This window comes from Vipera ursinii, assembly GCF_947247035.1.
Source record: "Vipera ursinii genome assembly, chromosome: Z".
Lineage (NCBI taxonomy): Eukaryota > Metazoa > Chordata > Lepidosauria > Squamata > Viperidae > Vipera > Vipera ursinii.
The window spans coordinates 29,134,481-29,155,780 of NC_139517.1; the positions used below are offsets into that span (position 1 = coordinate 29,134,481).

At 37.6% G+C, this 21,300-nt stretch overlaps 1 protein-coding gene across 2 annotated transcripts; it reads left to right on the top strand.

Annotated features, from left to right (window-relative positions):
- Positions 1–617: 617 nt before the first annotated feature.
- LSM12 (LSM12 homolog) lies at positions 618–20,098 on the top strand. 2 transcript variants are annotated; one of them, XM_083378210.1, is made up of 6 exons: positions 618–1,074; positions 2,595–2,728; positions 4,825–4,934; positions 6,408–6,534; positions 12,377–12,511; positions 19,803–20,098. In XM_083378210.1, the coding sequence occupies exons 1-5, from the start codon at positions 954–956 to the stop codon at positions 12,482–12,484; spliced, it is 600 nt and encodes a 199-aa protein (XP_083234336.1). In that variant the 5' UTR covers positions 618–953; the 3' UTR covers positions 12,485–12,511; positions 19,803–20,098. The 2 variants fall into 2 exon arrangements, with proteins under 2 accessions (XP_083234336.1, XP_083234337.1); XM_083378211.1 differs by lacking the exon at positions 19,803–20,098 and having other exon boundaries at positions 8,335–12,510.
- Positions 20,099–21,300: the final 1,202 nt, after the last annotated feature.

Genomic DNA, 21,300 nt, shown 5'->3' on the forward strand with positions numbered 1-21,300 from the left:
TAGAGACCGGATAATATGGCACCAGGAATTATTTCGCAATCCAATACTACTGCAGTCGGGAAATGCTGGAAAAGAGCATGCGGTGGTCACCATCTTAAGCTCCTGGAGGAAAGGCAAGTTATTAAACTAATGAATGATCCTAAATTTTGCATCTGAATTAAATGGAGTTCGATTTATTCGCCCCCAAACAGCAATGCATCCTTAGGGGCGATGCACTGGCCGATCTCCACTTTGCAGCACATCGTAGTTTTTCTGCAGGTTAAACTTGCTCTCGAACAGGTAATCTGCAATCTTACAATTAAAATGCGGGCGTGCTTGCTCAGAAGCAGCCTCTACTAAGCAATCATATTTCTCTCGGTTCAGCGGGTTTAAGATTGTAGCCGCGATGTTTTCCCTCGAAGTGAGAGTGATCACTCTATGGTCATCAATTGAGAAAAAGTTTAATCCTTAATCAGATTTATTTCAGAGAAAATCTGCATAAAACACCAGCTCAAATTCCCAGCTGGACCCTCCCCAACAGATTCGCTGGTTCAGGGCCCGCCCCTTTCCTGCCGCTCCTCCCCCTTTTAACCGGCCTCTGCTCCCCGTGGTGTTCTTTCCAAACGTTGGTAGGGGGATACTCGCACCTCCCTAAGAAGGGACCGCCGAACAGGCAGCCAACCGCCTCTCGCTTTGCTAGTGACGTCACGTGCGTGCGTGGGTGCGGGAGGGGCCGACGTACAGGCGGGGCCCCGTCGCCTTGGCCACTCGTCCTTTTTTTTTTTCCGCCTAGGCTGAAGGAGCCAGGTGGCTAAGGAGGAGAGACGAGCGCATCGGGCCCGGTTTGGCGCGCCGGGATCGATTTCGGCGCTCCCTTTCTCCTCGCGCCATTCCTTCTGCCACCTCAGCGAAGGTTGCAGAGGAGCAGCGGGGGCGCGAAGGGTGCCGCCGCTGCGGCCTGGGCCTGAAACAAGATGGCGGCCCCGGGCGAGTACTTCAGTGTGGGCAGCCAGGTGTCGTGCCGGACTTGCCAGGAACAGCGGCTGCAAGGCGAGGTGGTGGCTTTTGATTACCCCAGCAAGATGTTGGCACTCAGTATCCTGATTGGGAAGGGCAGGGCAGAGCTTCGGTAGGGCAAGGGGAGGCCGTCGCTGGGCCTGCGAGGGGTCTGTATGGGAAAGTGGCACGTGAGCTCGGCCAGCTCGATCCTCTTCGGCAGATGGAAGCATGAGGAGCTGTGACAGATTTGGAAAGATTGGGGCTGTTGCTGGAATGAGCGCTACGTCAAAGACTCCCAGAAACCTAGAAGCGTGGCTTTGGGGGAGGGGGTCTAATTTTGAAAGAGGAGATTTGATTGAAGGACTATCAGGGTATTTGAACCATACTATTTACATATGGAATTGGAGCCAGAGGTGAACTGTACAGGAAGGAGGGTGAAGAAGAGCCATTACGTTAACTAGGAAGGGGAGAAAACTGAGTGCTAATAGATGGATAAGAAGTGAAAACTGAGGCATAGAAAGTGCTTTCTGGTATTGTAATAGAAATGGAAGAAAAATTGGGGGATATGTCAACAATATGTAATTTATGGAGATAGGGTGTGGAAAGCTGGTTTGAGGACAGTGGTGCAGGATTTCATTGAGTGTAACACTTGATTTCTCAATATATGATGGCTAGTAATTTGAGTGTATGAATAATCTTTGAAAAGTACTTTATGCAAGTCAATCTATGTAAGTTCATTTGCTGTTAATGCAATTGCTTTTGACGTGTGTAAACCTTTCAAGGTTTACTTTAATATTTGGTTTGGGATATCTTATTACATGAATTGGAAAAAGATTTGCAGCAAAAAGAAAGGAGTAGTTGGAGTAGTTATTTCTTGTAACTGCTATGGATCTTCACTGACTACGTTTAAGGCAATCATAGTCTGGGCCATAGTTTTTGAATTGAAGAACTCAGAGAAATTGAGTTAATGAATGATGATGAGATGTGAATGGTGTGATGTACAGTCATAGCTATTAAAAGGCAAGAAACCTAATAATGCAGTAGTCTACCTGATATCTTTCTTGATCTAAGAAATAATACCCATATTAGGAAGACTGAAACTCCATACCTTCTCTTTTCCAAGTGTAGTTCATTTCAACCTGTATGACTTTGAAAGGGTAAGTTATTGCAAATAAAGTCATGGAAAAAAAGGAATATCCGTGGTGGGGCAGAGTACAAGATTCTGTGTTCAGTCTTGTAATAGGAGGCTTTGATCTGTTTTTTTAATTACTGACAATGAAATTAGTATTCTGGGTGATTTGACAGCAACCTCATGGATGTAAATGAATAGTCCACAGAGATTTTGTGTATTCTTACAGCAGTTTTACAGAGAGACTGATAAAGCTATTAAGAAAATGATTGTTCTGTTGGGTAAGGTTTGGTTTATATAGTTAGTACCTGTTGCTGGACATTTTAAGTGAACTAATCTTGTGCTGTTAAATTTGTTTGCAACTTTTCTCAGGAGGCAATCCTGATTATGTTGGATGTACCATAAAGATAAAATCTTCCTTCATAGAAGTGTATCACACTGAATTGCTATACAACTTTTGTATGTTTCCTTAATATTTTTTCCCCAGAATGCCCTTCCTCAAGTGGTAAACCTAACCACGCAGATATCTTGCTTATAAATTTACAGTATGTATCAGAAGTTAACATAATTAATGACCGCACGGAAACACCCCCACCTTTAGCTTCACTCAATGTTAGCAAGGTAAGAATCTTTTGTGAATATGGATTTTGAAGTCACATACACTAACTTCGCAGCATAAAATATTTTTTGTTTAGTTCCAATTGACTTAAACTGCATCTTGATGTTCTTAGCCATTATATTTTCAGTAGCAACAATATAGTTTTGAAGTTAATTATTTTTTCTGGTAATTGTTAGATATTTCCTACTCCAGGAATTCTCAAATCCTAGCACAGCAGTCTTATAAAACAATGAAATTAGTTGGCTTGGCCAAGAAATTAATATAGAACCATGTGTTTAATATTCTCTTGACTTTATCAGCATTAGTGGTCAACTTCAACTTTTCTCTTACCGTACCACAATTTTTTTTGAAAGATTGCAAGTTTAAATAACAGATAAAAATACTAAACTTTGCTGATGTGTACACTTCATGAGACACTAAAGATTATGAGAATTCTATTACATTGGAGGTTATAAGCCAGCAGAAGATAACTTGCCAGTCACAGTACCAATGCACAATTTAACCATCTTTCAAAAGTCATTTCAACAGTGATTCCCCATTGTTATTATGCAAGACAGTTGCAGGCTTGGCCAGGAAACATGGGAGCAAATTTTGACAATGCATGTGTTTTGTGCACACATGTCTAATCACTTTAAAATTAAATGTGCATCTCAATTCTTCTAATTTTCTCATTATCTTCGATTTGGAAATAATATATCCCATAATAATTTTCAGGCTTTAAAAATGCATTCTTAATCTTGAGAGTATTTTACTGTTCAACTGTATCTCATTTCCCTGATGCATTTTAGTTGGACAAGGCAGCCTTCCCTCAAAGTTATATATGATTATAGCGTGGACTTGATAGGAGAATGCTAGATTCAAGAAAGATGGCTATCCTCTTGTTTATCACTGGAATGAGGTATCCCTATTAAGCACTGGTCCAGCTATTTATTTATTAGGTTTTGTTTTCTTTTTACTTAGATGCCTATCTCTGGGTCAAGGCTTTTCCTTTTCTCATAGATGTTCTATCTTTTAATTGCCTAGAGTTGGGAATGACTGGTTTATATAATTAGATGAATGTAGATGTAACTCTTTTGTAGGGGTAATGGGAGAAATTTGTTCAGAACTTCCTATGTTCTACATGTTTTGGCTTTGCACTGGAAATGCAAATATACAGCAGTATTTAAAATAATATCAGGTGGGTATTGGGGCCTACTAAACTATTTATCATACAAGGGCAAAGTATAGAAAGGCAGTTACTGCTGCTTTCAGAGTTGATTTTGTAGTGCAATTTTGCTAAAGAGAAGAGAAGGGTTTATTTGGCCAAGTGTGATTAGAAGGAATTTGTCTCCAGCACACAAGCTTTCAGTGTACATGCAAAGTAACTAATAATTACAATAATGATACCTATAAGAGGGGGTAGTAGAGAGTATGAGAAGGATAATAATGCTAATACTACAGCCATAAAACATGGGTGGATATATTTACACATATGATAGTATTGTGAGGATTAGATATTCACAGAGTGATGGCATGAGGGAAAAATGGATTTGCCTATAGAAACATAATTCTGTTATATGCCTGTTGGGCATATTCCCAATTAAATAATTTCTTCATCTGTCAGAGTCTTCAATGGCACTTGTTAATTAAGGGAGAAAATATGGAGGCTTCTTGGTGTTGTTTGATAGCCACATTTCAATTCTTGCCAGAGAAATAAATAAATGGATTTAGTTAACTAACTTTCTTTCCTACAAATAAAGCTATAAGTGAAGCATTTTGTACATTTCTTCTAGTCTAGTGTTTCTCAAACTTGGCAGCTTTATGATGTGTGGACTTCAATTCCCAGAAATCCTGGATTTGGATATTCGATTGGACTACTGTATATTAGCTGTATCTCATTTTCCCCTCATCTTTCCTCTACCCATTTAATCTTCTTAAAACTACTTCATTGCTTCCTTATTTTAAAATTATCTGTGGTTTACATGTTTTGATTTGGAGAGTTTTTAACTAGTTAAATAAGTTCATGAGATGGAATTAGTCCCATATCTCATCCAGACATTCCGCAGATCCAATTCCATTTGAAGATTAAAGTTACTGCATCTCTCATGTACCTTTGCAGCTTGCAAGCAAAGCACGGATGGAGAAGGAAGAAAAGATGAGCCAGGCATATGCAATTAGTGCTGGTGTCTCCTTGGAAGGACAACAACTATTTCAGACTATACACAAGACGTAAGTAACATGAACTTATATAGATATAATGGTCTTAGTAGATACTTTTTGAGCAGAAATTTCTAGAGTAAATTTATCCCTTTCAAGTGCTCATTCCAACAAATACAAGTGTACATTAATTTGGTTTTTCTTTCATTTTCCTTAAAAATCAAGAGTTTGGAAATAAAACTGAATTTTTTCCTCACTTTTTGTGATTAAAATTGAATATGTTAAGTGAATTATTCTAACCCCACATAATTTGGATTGTTATGGCTATTAGATACAAAATGGTGTATGATTATTTGCTGGTGAATTTATGTTGATAGTGTGAATTTTGCTTTGTGAATGTTTTATTTCCTCATTTTCACTAGCAAATATGTTTTATGCAAATCACTTCGTTAAAAAAAACCACTATATATTTTAATTACTTTTTTGAGATGCAAGAGTATTTCTAAAGGGTTTAAATTCTGTAATGAAAATGAAAATTGCATTGAAACTAGTTTATTGTGAAGGGTGCACATCTGTTCATTAAAAGAACCAGTTTACAGCTTACATATTTCAAGTCAGTTACCAGTTTACAGCTTACATATTTCAAGTCAGTTTGGTAAGACTACACAAGAACATTCAGATGTCATACTAAGCCATTATGTGGTTTATTTCATTTTGATTTAGCATTATGTGTAAAGTAATTCCTTGTGGTTTATGATTTATGTCTTAGACATGCATATAAATTTAATCATATTTTATTGACAACATAATTTAGCATTATGTGAACCTAATCTATATATGTACACAATTACAAAGTTCAGCATGTACAGATGTTTAGATGATTGAAAAAGGATAATGTTAATGGAATGTTGAGGACTGATAAAAATAAAATTTAACAATGACTCATTCGTAAGTTTGTATACTCACAGAACAAATTCACAGCGTGAAAAACTAGTACAGGTAGTCCTCAACATACGACCACAATTGAGCCCAAAATTTCTATTGCTAAGTGAGATAGTTGTTAAGTGAGTTGTGCCCCATTTTATTATCTTTTTGCCACAGTTGCTAAGTGAATCGCTGCAGTTGTTGAGAGAATCATGTGATTGTTAAATGAATCTGAGTTTCCCCATTGACTTTGCTTATCAGAAGACAACTGGGAAGATTACAGATGGTGCTCGCTTAACCCTAGGACCCTGAAACTGTCAGTTGCCAAGGTCCTTAATGTTGATCACATGACCATGGGATGCTACAATGGTCATAAGAGTGTGAAAACTGGTCACAAATCACTTTTTTCAGTGCTGTTGGAACTTTGAACAGTCACTAAATGAATGGTTGTAAGTCGAGGACTACCTGTATAGGAATGTTCAGGAGTACTAGTTCTTCGGCTAAAAAGAAAGTCATTAGACAGTTCGTGATGAGAACAAACAGCATCATCCTGTTCCCTTTTCCCATTGCAAATTCCCATGAATTTTCGGAACCAATAAAATTTCTCTATGCTTTCTCCAGTATTAAAGATTGTAAATGGCAAGAGAAAAATATAGTTGTGATGGAAGAAGTTGTCATTGCCCCTCCATATCAAGTGGAAAACTGTAAAGGCAAAGAGGGGAGTGCCCTAAGTCATGTACGCAAAATAGTAAGTATACAAAGACCAGAGGGTTATCAGGGAAAAGAGAAAATGGGGTTCAAAGAACAGCTGCACAAGCAAGCTTGACCTTGATCATGCAGATTAAAAAGTGAACTTAAATTGAATTCACATATCTTGCTTGTCCATTAAATGGTATGTTTTGATTTTGGAATATATGTGAGCCCAGCCACTATACTTCATAAATACTAGCTTCTAATTATATTTGGTAAACTCAGACAATTGTTTCAGTAATGATGCTTCAGTATACTGTGGTGATACAATGTGTGAATGTAGGTTTCATATTGTCAGGCTCGGGCCCAAAGATGAAATAGTGAGACCCAACTGAGTCCAATGTTTTATTTCCTTACACCAAATAGACAGATTCTTGCCCAACTAAAGCTATAACTTTCTAAGCTACAAGATATATCCAGGGAGATTCTATGGTATGATTATCCTAAACCTCTTTCCCCTTCCCCTTTCAGTTTGGGATTGTGCAATCTTGAGCTGGATCGCCCTTGGCAAAAACCTCCCCCTCTTCTGTTGCAGGTGCACATTCCATCACATGTATGCCTCAAGCAATGCAGATAGTCCTTGACTGATGACTAGTGGTTTAACAAACGTTCAGTGTTGGAAAGGGTGGTTTACAGCCTCTAAAACACTTCTGGCTGTTACAAAATGTTTCTCGGGCATATACCCCAAGGGACATATGACCGCACTTGGGGCATTTGGCAAGTTGGCTTATATTTATGACTGGTTGCAGAGTCCCATGCTCACATGACCACAGTTTGTGACATATTTACCATTTTCTGGCAAAAAAACCCCCAGCCATTTAGGAGAGTGGATTCCAATTTAGGATTACGTGACTCATTTAACAACCGCTGTAAAACAGTAAATGAGATTTGATCATGTCAGTGACTTGGCTTATGATGACAACTTAATGATCAAAATGCCAGTCTCGGTTGCAGTTGTAAGTCCAGGACTACCTATAACTTTTTAAAAAAAATAAGTATCTGATCAAACAAAAGGCAAGCTAAAATTCAGATGATTAAAGTGGTAGCTGCATTTGTAGTATGGAATGAAATTCCACAATCCTACAGTAGTAGGACTATAAGAAATGTCTTTGTGTCGTGTTTGAAGTTTTATATAAAGACATGTTCTGTATGTCAAGTAATGTAATCCCTTGATACAGTTTCCTTTCTCCCCCCCCCCCCCCCGGGGATCAAATTTAATTATTTTAACTGTTTTTAACTCTTGTATTGTATTGATGTTTTTAAATACTTTGTAAACCGCCCTGAGTCCTACGGGAAAAGGGCGGTATGTAAATTCAATAAACTTAAACTTAATATTCTTTAATATTTGCAATGGAACACAAACACCTTGGTTTTGTTGTGTGTGGTTTTTTTTTTTTTTTTTTTTGCTTTAAATTTTTTTGATTCCTTTTATGGTTCATCAGTGACCCCCAATTTCAAACTGCTGTAAACCAGGGGTCCCAAACCCTGTTCTGTGGCCCTTTGTTGGCTTGCAGTCCATTCAGAACCAGGCCATGGAAATGTTGGGAAACACATGGGCATGCGCATGCACAGCTGCACTTATGAAAGTGGCGTGCACACGCATATAAAACCGTCCCCTCCCTCCGCTGCCATCGTTTCTATCGGTTCGCTGAACTGAAAAGGTTGGTGAACGCAGCTGTAAGCCATCTTGTTGCAATCGGTGTTTCCAGCCTCATGAACCCCTATATTTTTCAGGAACATGCCAGCAGTCCCACTGTCTAAAATGAGTGCTAACTTCCTTGCCTCCTTCTCCATCCAGGTCGAGAAACATTTTAGAGATGTCGAAAGCCAAAAGCTGATGCAGCGTTCACAAGTCCAGCCAACACAGAAGGAAAGCGCCCTCTCATCCTGAGTTCCGCCTGCCCTTCCTGGTTGTGACAGAGTGCTCCTGCGGGGGGTGGGGGTGGGGGGAAACCCTTCGAACACGCAGCAGCAGATGACAAAGACTTCTTCAAAAGAGGTCAGGGGAGGGCAGGGGAGTTCCACTTCTATGTCGTGGCTACCCTGTAATGATGGGACCCACAGCTTCTGAACTTTAGACTTCAAAGACAAAAAACAGAATAATTTAAAAACTCATTCATTACTTGACTAACAGACTCTTTACTTTTTTGCCCACCAGGTTTTCCCCCTAGAACAGTCAGCTGTCTTGTATTTGACATTTTTCTCCCTCCCAGTTTTTTTCTGCTTTACTGAAATCAATTCCGTGCCACCCCTGTTCTTCTATATGCTAGGAGAATTCTGTTCCCTAGTTGTCACATTAAAAAGCAAAAAGAATAGAGGAAACAGAAAATAACAAGCTGACTGTAGTGATGTAATTGGAACTTTTCTGTGACTGGCGATCTCATTTTGGTTTTCGTTTGCACAGGGCAAGGCTTGAATTAGCCTTATTTTTCTTATCTTGAAATATATATATAATAAATATATATATACGTATATATATATATATATATAAAAATACCCTTTAAATATTTTTCTGCTTCTTGCAGTATTCAAAATTGGGATCATGGCAGAAAAAAAATCTCTATGCTTGTTAACAAGCTTCCTGCAGTTGGCATTTTTAGGTATAATTCTGAAGATCAGATTTCTGCTGAAGCTTGGGCTTTAATGGGTCATGCCCTATTCAGAATGCATACAGGCTTCTCTCGTTTGGTCTTTCTGTAAATTTTACCTTGTGCATTATGTTATATTGCCACAAATCTGAGCTCTGTTAATGCCACTGGATTAGAACTGCTAACCAAGACTACAGAGTAGTGGAATCATTCTATCCTCAAAGGCATGGAAACTAGATTTCACAGCTTCCTCTTGCTTATGTGCTGTGAAGCACCCAAAGATTTTCTGTAGGTAGAGGTTGCCTGGGTATAATGTAGGAGGAACAATCTGTGAATTGTCCATAGTGACCCAATGGGGGCTGGACAGGAGCATGAAGATTTGGGCGTGAATGTGATTGTCCTTAGTCCTTCAATTGCCTTTTGTGCACGAAAATAAAGCATCTGAATTGGTAGGAGAATAAAACTGCCTCAGTGGGATTTTCCTCTGCAGCATAGTAAAATATCCAATGGTGTACAGCTGTGTCCATGGCATTTGCAGAGGAGCAAAAAGAAGTACCGTGTTGTGGTGCAAATGATGCAACTTATGTACCTTTGTAAGACATCATGATGCAAGTATATCACCTGTATGTCACATGACACATGTTTTGACATGACTTATTATGGATAGTGCTGGCTATATCATTGTTAAAAGGACAGGTGACTTCAGCTTCTTTGTTTGTAGATAGTGGTCAGGCACAGTAGCTGTAGTTCTGGGAATCCAAGTATGATTCTTTGACTGGAAGTAATCTCTGTCCATTAGTCTATGTACTGCTGTTGTTGACATGGTCAGCATTTATATGATTTGCTTCTCCTGGACTTGCTGCTTGCAGGGTCATTCATAAGTATCCTTGGTTTGGAAATAAATATTTTGAAGATACATACGATATAAAGATAACACAGAATGGGAGGGTGCTGTTGGGTTGTTGTCGTTTTTTTTTTTTTTTTTGCTATGATCTCTTCTCCCCTTTTCCCTTTTTTGTTATTTTTAAACAAAAGGATAAAAATTTAAATAATTCAAGCCCTGCCTTTCAGAATGGAGGATTTTTTTTTTTTAGCATTGTCTAGCAAAACCAATAAAAACCCAGAATTTTTTTAACCATCAATTAAGCATTTGTGTTGGTGGGTTTGTGTCTTTTAAGCGTGCAGGTAGAGGATGTCTGGGGGGAGGGTTCTACGGAGAATTGGAAAACAACATACCGTACTGCTTGCTACAATTGGAGGACACATGAGGATATACAGTTGCACATTATGTGCAAACTTGCATGCCAACTTGTGCGCTCTCATATGTTCTGTTGGGCATGCCTATTTTACATATTCCTACATCAGTTCTATATTTCTATGAAAGATAAAATTGCTGGATATTTTTGTAAAATATGTGAGTTAATATTTTTGTTGTTTGCAAGACAGTGCAACTTCAACGTGTGGAAAGCAAAAAAGAAAAACTTTATGAAACAAACCAAGCACTATGCATTTGTTCTCTAGAACAAGCACTAAAATACCATGACACAGTTGTATAAATTTCTCTGCACATCATATGACTTTCCATTTTGACATATCTCAAGACATTCTACTGGTAGTTAGGAAATGAGAATGAAGTGGCTACATAGCTCAAAAAGTGTTCATGAATAGTTCCTTATTAAACTAATGTAAAGTGGCAGAATTCAACTTTTATTAGCCACTTCAATTGAGAGATATAGAGAATGCTAACTGAAGTTGCAGATGATACAAAGAACAAAATCCCACAAGACAAAATAAATGTTTTTGATAGTCTAGAGCAGAGGCGTCAAACTGCTGGCCCATGGGCCGGATGTGTCATGGCGAAATCGTGCCCACCCCATTGCCGGCAATGGAAAAAAAGTCGTGATACATTGTGACACATAACATGATGTTGCGAGTTTGACACCGTAGGCTAGAAATACTAAAATGAGAGAAGCACGGACTTCTTAGAAAATAAATGCAACATGGAATAGCTGATTAGGTAGTGATACTTAACTGCAAAGTGAACAGGAATTAATGCTGTAATAATGACAGCAAAGTAATGTTTTTATGGTGCATCAGAAATAATTCAAAATCATAACAGGTAAATTGTTCCATTTTACTCTGGCTGGACTCCACCTTGAGTACTGTATCTAATTCTGGTACCGTATTTTAAGGATTTAGAGAAATTGGAACATTTACAGAAGGGCATTTATAATCAGATTTAGAAAGTAAGTCCAAGGAGATAAGTTGAAGAAATGCTTGCCCCAAGAAAGATGGAAGCAATAAAATAGCCCTCTTTATAATTGAAAGGATGCCACCCAGAAAAAAGGTTTCCTTTCATTCTAGTGTGCAGGACATTAAATAAGCACATTCCAACCAAATGTTTTTAAAAACTATACCAGCTGTTTGAGAATGGAGTGAATTATTCAGAATAGTGGTGTGTTCCAGTGAGGGCTAGGCAGACATTTTTTCTGGGAAGTTTTAATTTGGATTCCTGTGTAAAGTAGGGCCTGGGTTCAATTGGCTCGCTGACTTCTTCCGACTCTGATTCTGTATTGGGGCCCGTATTATGTAGTGCATAATAGTTTATTTCCTTTCCAGTCTTTACACCATTTTTTGGCTGATAGGCCATCAATACATATTAAAAAAATATTAGTTTTCAAAGCTATGTAAGTAACTCAGTTGTGCTTGGTTGTCTAGGGCATAGTTGGTCTTAGCTCTCGAAATGTGAGCTTGGTTCAGTTTAACTTTTGTAAGAAAGATGGTCTATCTGGAGAAAAACAGTAGCATGTATTAGTTGTAAAAATGAATTGCCCTGCCTTCCTTTGGCTCTCCTACTGCTGTACTGATTTTGGCATCCTGTATTGCTGCTGGCATACCGATCTGGAAGAATGTGTCAACAGAAAAAATGCACACATACAGGGTTTAATCTCTAATGTAGCAATGCTAATTGAAATGGTATGTACATTGTAATCAGGTGAGTAACAACAAAATTGTTAACTATATACAAAATTGAAATAGGCAAGATATGCCCAGCAGTATATAAGACAACCATAAGCCAGAGACTTGATTAAATTTATGATTGTTCATGAAAGGTATTCAATGTGTTATTTGCACTCCCAATCAGAAACAGCAAGAATATTAGATAGTCATACACAGATGTCCCAGCATTTGAGAGTAGGCAACATGTATTTTCAAATTTTATGATACCCAGAAATCTAATCTCTTTTACAGATAACAATTGAGACTGATTCTCAAGCTGTTAAAAGGAAGGCAGCAGGACACATCTCCATGAGCAGAGACCTAACAAATCTAAATCGTTTATCAGCCATTAAGCTATAATTTTGTAGTTAAGAGCTATGATTTGAGGTACTTTTGTAAATGTTTGCAGTATAAAAATGAAAGTTAATTTTAAATTGTGTATAGTTACAAGAAGTAGCTATTTATTAGTAAAAATAGAATAAGGTGAAGAGAAGAGAGAATCATGCTATGAAATACATATAAAAAGCAATTTTAATGTGCATTTTGATTATTTTTCCCTTTGTATAAACTCTGCTTATACAGAGTTTTCCCAAACTGCATGGTGACCTTTTCAGTAGGGCCTGAAAAGCAAAATTTTTCATAGTCTAATAGATTGCAGTCCCTTTTTTGTTTTTCCCTTTGGGAGTTAAATATATCATTTCCCCCCTGAATTTTAACATCATTACAAAATGGCGCACACAAACTGTCACCATTTCAAAATAGAAATAGGTGAATCTAACATTTGGGATGGTGTAACATCTGAACTGAACTAAGCCAAAATGCATCCTGCAAGTCAGCTTGTTTTTACTTCCCTCTCTTCCCCCTACGCGTCAGAGGGAAACCAGTCTAAGCCTTTTCTAATACTATCTTCTCCCAGCTCTTAAGAACATTTTTGTCCTTGTTTTGTAATGGCTTTTGAATATTCCCTTTAAAGTCATCTTCATGGCTCTACATTAGCAAAGCAAAATGAAAGACTAATAATATGTAAAATAATAATAAAATCACATGTATTGAGGACATTTAAATGACCAAATTGAATTGATGGGGATGGAAATCTGTCAGTTTGCTTGGATCGTGACTTCTCACAAGATAAGACTGCTGGACAAAGCTGAAATACAAACATTACAAGAGGAAGACATTACAGTAGACTGAAAAAAGGTATGGGGAGTAAGTAGAGCAGACTGGATTAAGAGCCAATTTGATGAAGTGGTTAAGATGCTAGCTTAAAAAAGAGGAATTAAGTTCTAAACATCTTAACAGGCATGATAGCCTGATGAATGACTGGGCCGCTCTCTTTCAGTCCTAACCATCTCAGGGTGGTGGTTGTGGTGAAAATAGGTGTAGGAATGTTACATATGTTTGTTGCCTTGAATCATATAAAAACAATGGTAAAAATAATTGACGAAGTAGTTTGTAACAAAAGAGCCATCATTGCAAACCTGAGTGTAAAGTTCCCACAGTGACAAAGACAAGGCACTGGAAAAAGCAGAGATTTAGTGGACAGACTGAGTGCAGGTCTAGTCTAGAGCTAATAATCAGAACGAGGATTGTATTTCAATTTTAACCGTACAGTACATCTTTTGATATGTATTGAGGGACAATTCAAAAGCTGTTGGGGGTTTTCTTAGTGGCTGAAGTTTCCCCACTGCAGAAATACGGAGAATATTAACAAGCAGTGCCATTTACAAATAAGTTTGTAAAACAAAGTGAGAGTTGGTTAGCAGAAAAATACGCATGAACCAAAGGCACTGGATTTAAACCCGGGGAGCATTCAGGTTGTGAATTGGCCTTCATTTTAGACAGGTAGCAGTTTGTAATGGTACTGCTTTTGAGTTACAATAAAGATTTAGTTCTAAATTTGTTATGTCAAGATAATGGAAAACAAGTCATGCCTTCCATGAGCCAGCCTAATCAGAATTTTGCTATGTATGAGGCCCAAAATTTGCGACTTGGGTTTCTGGTATGTTGGAGTGGGGATCATATTCCCAATGTCCTTTCTGATTGTGATAATGGTAGAATTACTGTAACCTGACTCCTGGAAGGTTCTAGACCAGACTCCAGCATTAGGAGAACTCAGCTTTTGTTATTACTACAATATGATCTGTAGGTTACAGCCGAATAACACAGAAATTAGAATATGCACACTTCTGTTTTTTAAGCAATGGCTTTTTAGCAGAATATTCTGTATACAGTTCTGTAGCATGTTAAGCCAAATAAATGTTTGGATCTCTTATTGGGGGCCTAAAGACAGGGAACAGAATATCCAAGTTACCTTGAGCAATATAGCAGTTTCCTTAATTTTATTTAAGTTTGGTTTAAGTGTAGATGCAAACATCTTAAACTATTACGAAGCATTTAAGCACAGTAAAAATAATATTTCCAAAACAGGCTCAGTTGAGAGGATAATGTTTTGGGGAACTTAATGGATCCTAGAAAAAGGAAATTTTCTGCATTTCTGTCTGAGTCCTATGACAGCCTCCCACCAAAGCCCCTGCTGAATAGTAAGGTTTTAAGTCTATCTAAATATTAATGGGAGGGGCATCCTGAACTTGTAACAGTTTCAGAGAGAAAGGGTTGCTACCACAGTTCAAGGTCCTGTCCCAGAATTTCAAGAGCTTGATACAACATTTCCTTTCTACTGGCACATTTTGGGTGAGCAGTTTCAGGCAGAGAGCATAGTCCCAAAGATAGCAAGAATCTTAGAATTTATAGATGCTGCTTGTTTATAATAATTAGTTAATAGTGCAGGGCTATTAATGAAGCACCTTTCATACTTAACACATATTGGCTTTGTGATGTTGGCCTGGTGCTCGTGATCCTTAATTATGGTAAGTTATATCTCACTTTATCTTAAAATACATCAAATGGTTTCTTCTTCCCATATTTCTCTGTAAACAAATCTATAAGGCCCTGTTATTTGAGTCCTGATGTGCATTATGCTTACCAGAGACAACAACATACCTATTTTAACCTTGATCAAATAAACCAAATTTATATTTCTTCCTTTTAACAATCTTGAACTTTAATTTTTTAAATGTCCTAAAACTTGATTTTATTTTTTGTCCTTTCTTACAAAATTCTTCAAATTTTTAACAAGCCTCTTGTGTAAATCCAATATAAAAGGTCATACTTTTTATTTGCATATTCTTTTTAATTCCTAAGGTATCAGCTGTTTCTTTTGTATGTCCAGTGTAGCATCTTTTCCCCTATCATTCTTATAGTTTGACATTTTTAAATCCATTTTCAGTCTCAGTCTTGTCTGGTAAAACTTACTCCTCTTCCATAACATTAATTTTTGGATCTATTGTTTAAAAACACCCTTCAATATACTGAATGTTAAAATATTTTCCTCCATTCTGTATTAATAGAAGTCAAGTTTAAGTGATCTTCTCCTTTAACAGTAATTCTTATTTCCTTCCAGTTCTCTCTACTGTCCAATCTCCCCTCCCATGTTATCAAGTTTTATAAAGATTCAAACAAACCGAAAGTATTTTCCCATTGGAAGGATTCTTATAATTAATCTCAAATCCTATTTCCAGTTTATTTTGATCCTTAAACTGTTTGTATTTTTTTAAAAAATCAAAATTTTAATCACCCTTTTGCTGTTTATTCTAGAAAAAATGTCTTTAAATTTGTATTTAAAACTTAATTTGCTAAGAATTGAAGGAAACATTTTTAAAAACGTGTTGATCCATAGGTTCCTAAGGCTGAAAAATAATTAATATTGCAATGTCTGAAAGTGAATAGAAAGGGAAATATATGGATCCAATGTCCTTATAGGCACTGACTGTGGGTTGGCCAAGTTAGCTATTCCTTTGTCTCCCAGAGCTCTAAACTTGATGGAGGTCTCTTGTCTTGTAGCTATAAGGAGCACTGGTGAACTACCTTGTCTGGAAAAAGTTACAAGCAGCTGGTTTATTCACTGGCTCCTCATTCCACCATAATTATTAGATCTGTTTTTAACAGAGAAGCTTTGGTTCTTCATTTCTTCTGCAAAAGTCTTGCAGAGATATGTCCTCTGATGTAAATATTCACTCAAGCACAGTTCACACCCCCCCCCCCATCATCTAGTTCTGGGTGACATTGTCTCACTTTTAAAATATCTGTGCAGGGTAGTTTCGCCTACCTGTTACCTGTTACTACAACGCTGTGGAAAATAGGAAGGAGTACTCAGTATGTTCACCACCTTGAGTTATTTATAAAAAGAATAAAGGGGTGTTTTATTTACAAAAATAAATAAATAATAAAAGTCATAAAATGGAATGCCATCACTGCTGAGAGCTTTATTGTGGAGATGTAGTCTCCACTAAACATTAGTTTGGGTTCCTACTACCACACTCCAAGGAAGAAGTAAAGCTATTTGCATTTAAAGTTGTCAGCTCAAATATTGGAATGAACTCAGAATAAATATTCTCTAAAAAGGATAAAATACATAGCATAGAAGAGATGATGGTTTCCACATTTTGGCACCATAAAGTTTATTCATTCTATATCAATATGATCAGTTCCTGTTCTAAAGTAGTATTCCTTTACATAATGGATCTCCTGTATGCAATAATATTATGTGACCCATCTCCATTGTTCCTTTGATACTCATTGATTGGTGGGCAATCAATCCATTTTCATATTAATCTCTGTGTTATATATTAATACATATTAACATGCATACATATTTAGCCTCAAAATTACAGAGAAAGTGAAATAGAACTGCTTCTGCACAAATAGTATGCTGCCCTCTTTGTTTCTATTATACATAAATGCTCACATGTGGGAATCTGAGCTGATGCTCTGTTTGTAGATACACCATGCATATAATCCACACCCTTTATCCTATAGGACAGAGGCAGGGGAATCAATTCAACAAATATTTATCTCTCTTCCTCTGATAAATGGCATTTCTTATTTTCTCCCCCACTGAGAGGGAGACTGACATAATAGTGGCATTGTGCATCCTCTTGCCAGATACCACAGAATTCATAAAATGTGTCAATTCTGAATGGGGACAGTTTTGACAATAGATCACCCCAATTCATAAAATTGACATTCCTAGAATGTCTTCCAGGAACATTGGATGTTGCCTAAAGAGAAGTTAATTATATACTGCAGTTAAAAATTAGCAAGGTTGTGATATGGTCTCTCCCCCCTCTCTCACTCTGTTTCTTTATAAAAAAAAATAACATATAGGCTATATAACTTTTTCTGCATCTTCTTGGGACTTGCAACTGGCGGTTGTTTTATTTGGAGTCAGACCAGTAGACTAAAATTGGTGCTTTGTGGTTCAGTGTTTGTAAGAACACAGCCATTATCCTTGTATGATGTATCAATCAGCCTATCAGCTTGACTGACAAATTCAGCACCAGAAGCATTTTTCTTTCTGTCTTCAGGAATCTTCTGGAAGTATTAAACTGCCAAGCAAAAGAGCAGGATTTTTCTGCAATGTAACTAAATGCTTAAAGAGTGGTAGAAAATGTGTCCTTCCTGGTAAAGGGTGAAAGAGGAGTGATGGGGACTGTGATCGAAGAGGGTATGCATGGATAGTTAGGCATAAGGGAGAAGGGTGTAGCTGTGTTCAAAAGAAAGAAATCAAAAGAAAAAAATGCAAGAAAAATAAAGAAAAATAGAAAAGAAAGGAAAAAAGATATTAAAAAGAGGCTTCCAATATTCCTTGCAGCTAGTATAAGTACAAATATATGTTAGTCTCTCTCTAACATCACATTACTGTTCTTTCTTTATGTTAGCTAATCATCAAAACCAACATTTTTCCATTTTTAAGTAAAAAAGGCTTCTGAAGTTTATACAGTTTACTAAGCCAATCTTCTGACCTTCCATTATATGCTAATGCAGCAAGCTAAACAAACTGGATTCATAAAACTTGTTGTGGCTCGAAACAAAATTTAATCATATATTTATAATGTGTACAGATCTTACTGACTTGATTAAGCGTATGAATCCAATCAGAAGATCCTACAGGGGGAAATTAAGGTGAGGGGCTACAGAAGAGTGGGGTCTCCTGGAGGCATTTTGTTCCGACTCCTATTGAGATAGCTCCATCTAACAAAGTTGTTTCCCTTTGAAAGAAAGGGTTTGCCATTTCAGGAAGCTAATTTCTGCAATAATTCCAGGTTTTCTGATAAGGTGTAGACTCCTGCCCTGTTAGGAGAATGTCCTGCAGCATGTAACATATCTGCCTGTTCAAGGATCCTTCTCTGTTCTTCCTTAAATGAACAAAGCCAATATTAGCTGGGCAGCAAGGAGCTTTTAATAATAGACAAGGTGCTATGGGGGATGATTTTATCTTCCTGCCATAGGGACTCAGGTGACGAATGACCGAAATATGATCCTCTCCCATGGAGAATGGCAGCTTCATGAATTAGAAAATGGGTATAAGTTGCTCAATTGGCAGGAGGGGAGGCATTTGTCTGAGCAGAAAGTAGGGACTTCAAAAGTTGAATTGTTCTGCAGGCTAGCTTTATAGGCTTTGTCAGTGCTTTTTTTTGTAAAAGAAAAAGGTGCCGGAACTCACATGTGTCATACAACCTGCCTTGCCTACCCTACAAGGTTCCATCCAAAAAAGGTGCCGGAACTCCGTTCTGAGCGTTCTATGAGAAAAAAAGCCCTGGGCTTTGTGGACTACATGTATATATTTGATTTCATAAGAATTCCAAAGCTCTCTTTCCCCCACCCCCAAAGGATAAAAGTACTTTTTTTTGGCCAATAATTTTTGCATGTGCATGGTTATAACAATGACGATTGATTCTCTTTGGCAGAATGGGCTTGGAATATCTAGCAGGATCTTTCTCTTGCAGTTGGGTGACGCTGAACTTCATTTTTGAATATTGAAAACAGTCTGATTAGATTTTGGAAAATGCTCCTAAGTATTTTAACTACTGGTGCTAGAGGCCAAATAAACCAATATTCTCCAATCTGGCTTATTTTAGTTGTATTGAAACTGTTAAGGAATTTGTTGTGCAGGGTCTCCTTGTGCTACCAAAGAGTTGCACAGACAAGGAAGGGTACTGAGAGTAGTAAAAAGTCACACACAGAAATACACTGAGTTCTAAAAGCAAAAAGTATTTTACTTTTGAGGTGGTGTAAAGACAAAAATGCACAGTCAAAAATAAACAGTCCAGGTCATAAACAATAGCAACAGTCCAAAGAGTAATCCAAAACTACAAAGTCTTCCTACCGGTCCAGAGGTCAATACACAGTTCAGGTTACAGGTTACAACAGTAGTAAACCAACAGCAGAGCAAGAACAGTAACAGTAGAGATCAGTGAATTCAGAGAGAGAGAGAGAAGCTATGTTCCTAGCTTCCTCTTATGGCCATGAGAACACTTACACACCCATTGGCCAATTAACTTCTTAAAGCCATAGCATTATGGTTAATATATTTTCAACCCAACATTGTAGGCTAACACCATATGCCTAACAGAAACTCTAGTTACATGTTCATAGCTGGAGATGTTACCTGGGAAATTATGAAGGTTAAAATCTAACTCTGGACTGGGAGACTGGGCTAGGAAACCAACTCCTCAGGAAGACTAGAATTATACTGTAGGTTATGTAGCAATTACAGAATCATACAAATCTCTCATGTCCCAGTGAATCGGGAATCTTCTGAACTCTACTCCTTTTCCAGGATTTAAGGAATGCATTTGTCATTGTCTACTTAAAGGATTTTGGATATTTGCTTCAAGGCCATTTCCTTGGCTCTGTGTAGCGGAATGGGATAACTTGCTGCGGCACAACTCATCATGGACAACTCGTCACAGGACAACTCACATAGGACAATTGAACAGTTCAATTTAATTATTTAAAATAAAAAATAAAAAAATGTCATTCACATTTCATTCTTTCCCTCCTTTTGCATCCTTTCTTTAATTATTCTATTCCATCATGTCTTTGATATTAATGTAACTATTGTCCTGTGGCAAGTTGTCCTGAGGCAAGTTGTCCTGTGGCAAGTTGGCCATAGAGAGTTGGCTGTGGCATATTTCATAGACCCCTCTGTAACGGAAATGGAAGGTTGTAGAACACGGTACTATCAACTAAATGAACCTGGCCTATAAACTGATACCTAACATTATTACCTTACAATTTTACAACACATGCACTGTTCAGCTATAACTGGCTGAGACCTCACAGGAGCAGTGGGGAGCAGGCCCAGCACCACAGCAGCTTTGCATGTGCCAATAGGCCAAGCGGGCAAATGAGACGGGAGGGAGAGATGGATGCATTGCAGCACTGCTACAGTCAGTTGTAAAAATGGGCAGACTGCCAAGTGTTGGAATTTTAATCATATGATGGTAGGGGCACTGCAATAGATATAACTTCATATACAAGATATAAAAGTCCTTTGAAAATTTCAAAAGGTCACTGAATAAGTGATCATTAAGCGAGAACTACCTGCTGTATAATCTTGTTTAACTTTTCACATTAATATCATCTAGCAAACTCCCTCATTGGCATCCTCCAGGGAAACCTACTACTTGGGGATTTGGGGATTTGCATTCCCAAACTTTTTGAAGTTTGGTGGTCTGAGGTTGGCTAATCTAGAATCATCCATATTTTAAAATTTATCAAATGCTAACTTCTATTTCTTCTGATTTTTCAACATTCCTCACTAGCCATTTGCTTTCCATTTCATGTTTGCTCCTCCTTAGTTATTTCCCCATAACAGCAGGATTTTGCATGTGGATATATGGAACCAGATGGGTCAAATCTTATGAGGGAGGAAAAGGAGCATTTTGTGACTGCCTTCATATTACATGCCTTTCTGTTTACCAAGTTAATCCAATTTCTAGTTCTGTAAAATGTACTGGACTATAACCAGGCAGACTGGACTCACAGAGCATGCTGTGTCGCAAAAACACCTAAAATAGGTTAACAGATTTAATTAAACTCAGTTAATCATGTGAATACATCTGTTAGATCATTATTTGACCTGGTGACGCATTTTGTGAACATAGCTAGCAGTGGGAATTAAAGTTTCAGCAGCAATCCAATTCAGAACCAAACTACAAATTACACAAAAGTTTGTGATAAACACACTGCATTTATACCAGGAAACTAGTGCATTAAGAAATGATTCAGCAACTGTGTTAGCCATCTGCTTTTTGACTTTCAGCTGCTCTCTT